Genomic DNA, 2,044 nt, shown 5'->3' on the forward strand with positions numbered 1-2,044 from the left:
ACTCAGGAGCCCTGGGTCTGTATTCACAAAGCATTTTATCTTACCACTAAGAGTTCTCCTAAGTCACACTAAAATTTCTAAATGAAAGTTTTCTCCTAAATCCTCTTCAAAGCTGCAGAGACCAACTTTTACTAAGGAGAAGTGAAATCTCCTGAGTTAAGAGTACGACTCTGTTGCTATGGCTGAGCTCTCTTTCAGGAACCACAGTGATTGGTTGATGAAAACACATGGTCGACATCACACAGTAATAATAATAATAATAATAATAAAAACAATGACATATAAACAAATACAAATTAAATAATAAAAACAGATTAGGTGCTGTTTACAAAAGTACCGCATTCTCCAAAATACATCTGTTGGAATAAACAGCTCTGTGTTAATTTTATGAGCATGAAGTAACTCTGGTGTTCTACAGATTACAACAAGGAACAAAATAGTGAGGATCATTACAAAGATTTGAAAAAACAGCTGGAAATGGAGAGGGTAATGGGAAATGACTCGTTGTTCCAGGAAAGGGATGTTGGTGAGTTCAAGGAGCAATATCCAAAACCTTTTTGGCAAGTCTCGCCCTTCAGCAGCCATCTTGGAAATGGAAATCGCTTGTCAATCTATTTTTTACAACTCACTTTTATGAACAAAACAAAGAATTTATAATAAGATATGGAGCATTTTAGGGTCTTCACACTCTTTGTTTCTCAGGCCAGAATAATAATTAATACATTTGTATATTTTTATCCTTTACAGTGAGAGTTGATGAGCAACCCACGAGACCCAGCAGCAATGAATTTGTTCGACCTGACTGTGAGTTTAACTGAATTGAGTCAGAACTTTCTGCTGTTAAATAAGATCTGAATTTACCATGTTTTAAAGTTTCTATATACAGTATGATATTCACAGCCACTCCTTGTTCTCAGCAATGTGTTATAGAGCCCATTGATGGTTTCCACTAAACACACAGCAAGCACTGTTGCATCCATCTAATTGGTCCATGACTGCTTAGTTTTAAGTATCCTAAATATATAACTGTAGTGTGTGTCATTTAATCCATTTTATATTGTTTATTTATGGGGAAACCATCGGAGTGCATTGTAACAGAGAAAAAGAGATGTGCATTCACACTTCTCTATCTTTGGTCTTGGAAATGTTAAATAATGTTAATGGTGTCTGTAGGGATGGTCTGGCGGATGGTTTGAGGACTGACTTCACTTTATTTAGAGGTTAAACCTTCTTTATTTTTACAGTGGGGATCAAGTCCATGTCCTCTGGCATGACAAAATATGAAGAGGAGTTCAGAAAGAAATCTGAAGAATTCAACGAATTACATCCTTTGAGATAAATCAAGAACCCAGCAGCTGAGGCTGGAACTGCAGCTTAAATGTGAGACAATCAATCAGCCAACAGCAAACATGTCTCTTACGAAATACAGCTGCTTTGACAAATGCTGAGTCTGGATTGTGTCAGTTTCCCTACAATTAATCCTTTGTTTCTTTATCATTTATCCAGTTTGAAATCATTGATTTTTAATATTCAGTACATAATCATGTGATTATTTTTGATAGGAGGGAGAGATTTGGATTAAACCGTTTCTCCTGTTATATGTGATTTTGTTTTGGGATCAGATTTTCTAGAGCAGGGATGCCAGGGTGAAATTGTTCAGGGGGCCAGATTTTTTTCAAGTGAGACCTCAGCGGGCTGAATTACACTTTCAAACTGAAGAGACCAAACACTGACTCAACATCACTGTTTGAAATTATTCAAGGCCTACATATCAAAAAGAAATTGCATTGGCACCACAACAGCCTCACAATGTGGCCTACAATTACATAGAAGCCTAAAGCAAGTTACAGTAACCTCTGAAAACATAACATTGTCCTATCCATGCTAGGGCTGTCGAAACTGCTCAAAAATGACGTTTGAATATTCCCTCTAAAAAACACATATGTTCAAACTATTTGAATATCTATTTGCCATTATTCAATGACGCGCATCACATCAATACCAGGACAAACTAATACAACGAGACATAACTACTGTATAGGTA

General features: G+C 36.4%; 1 protein-coding gene across 2 annotated transcripts in view; it reads left to right on the plus strand.

Moving 5' to 3' along the window:
* Nucleotides 1-1,598, plus strand: part of LOC111645715 (uncharacterized) — a 69,432-nt gene extending 67,834 nt beyond the window's left edge. For both annotated transcript variants that reach the window (XM_087170644.1, XM_087170645.1), the window contains 2 exons: nucleotides 748-804; nucleotides 1,245-1,598. In XM_087170644.1, the coding sequence (XP_087026770.1) occupies nucleotides 748-804; nucleotides 1,245-1,339 (152 nt within the window). In that variant the 3' untranslated portion in view covers nucleotides 1,340-1,598. The remainder of the gene's footprint in view (nucleotides 1-747; nucleotides 805-1,244) is intronic.
* Nucleotides 1,599-2,044: the final 446 nt, after the last annotated feature.

The sequence above is a fragment of the Seriola lalandi genome, unplaced genomic scaffold (genome assembly GCF_002814215.2).
Source record: "Seriola lalandi dorsalis isolate HSWRI2012SDOR001 ecotype SW California unplaced genomic scaffold, Sedor1 jcf7180002054955, whole genome shotgun sequence".
NCBI classification, from domain to species: domain Eukaryota; kingdom Metazoa; phylum Chordata; class Actinopteri; order Carangiformes; family Carangidae; genus Seriola; species Seriola lalandi.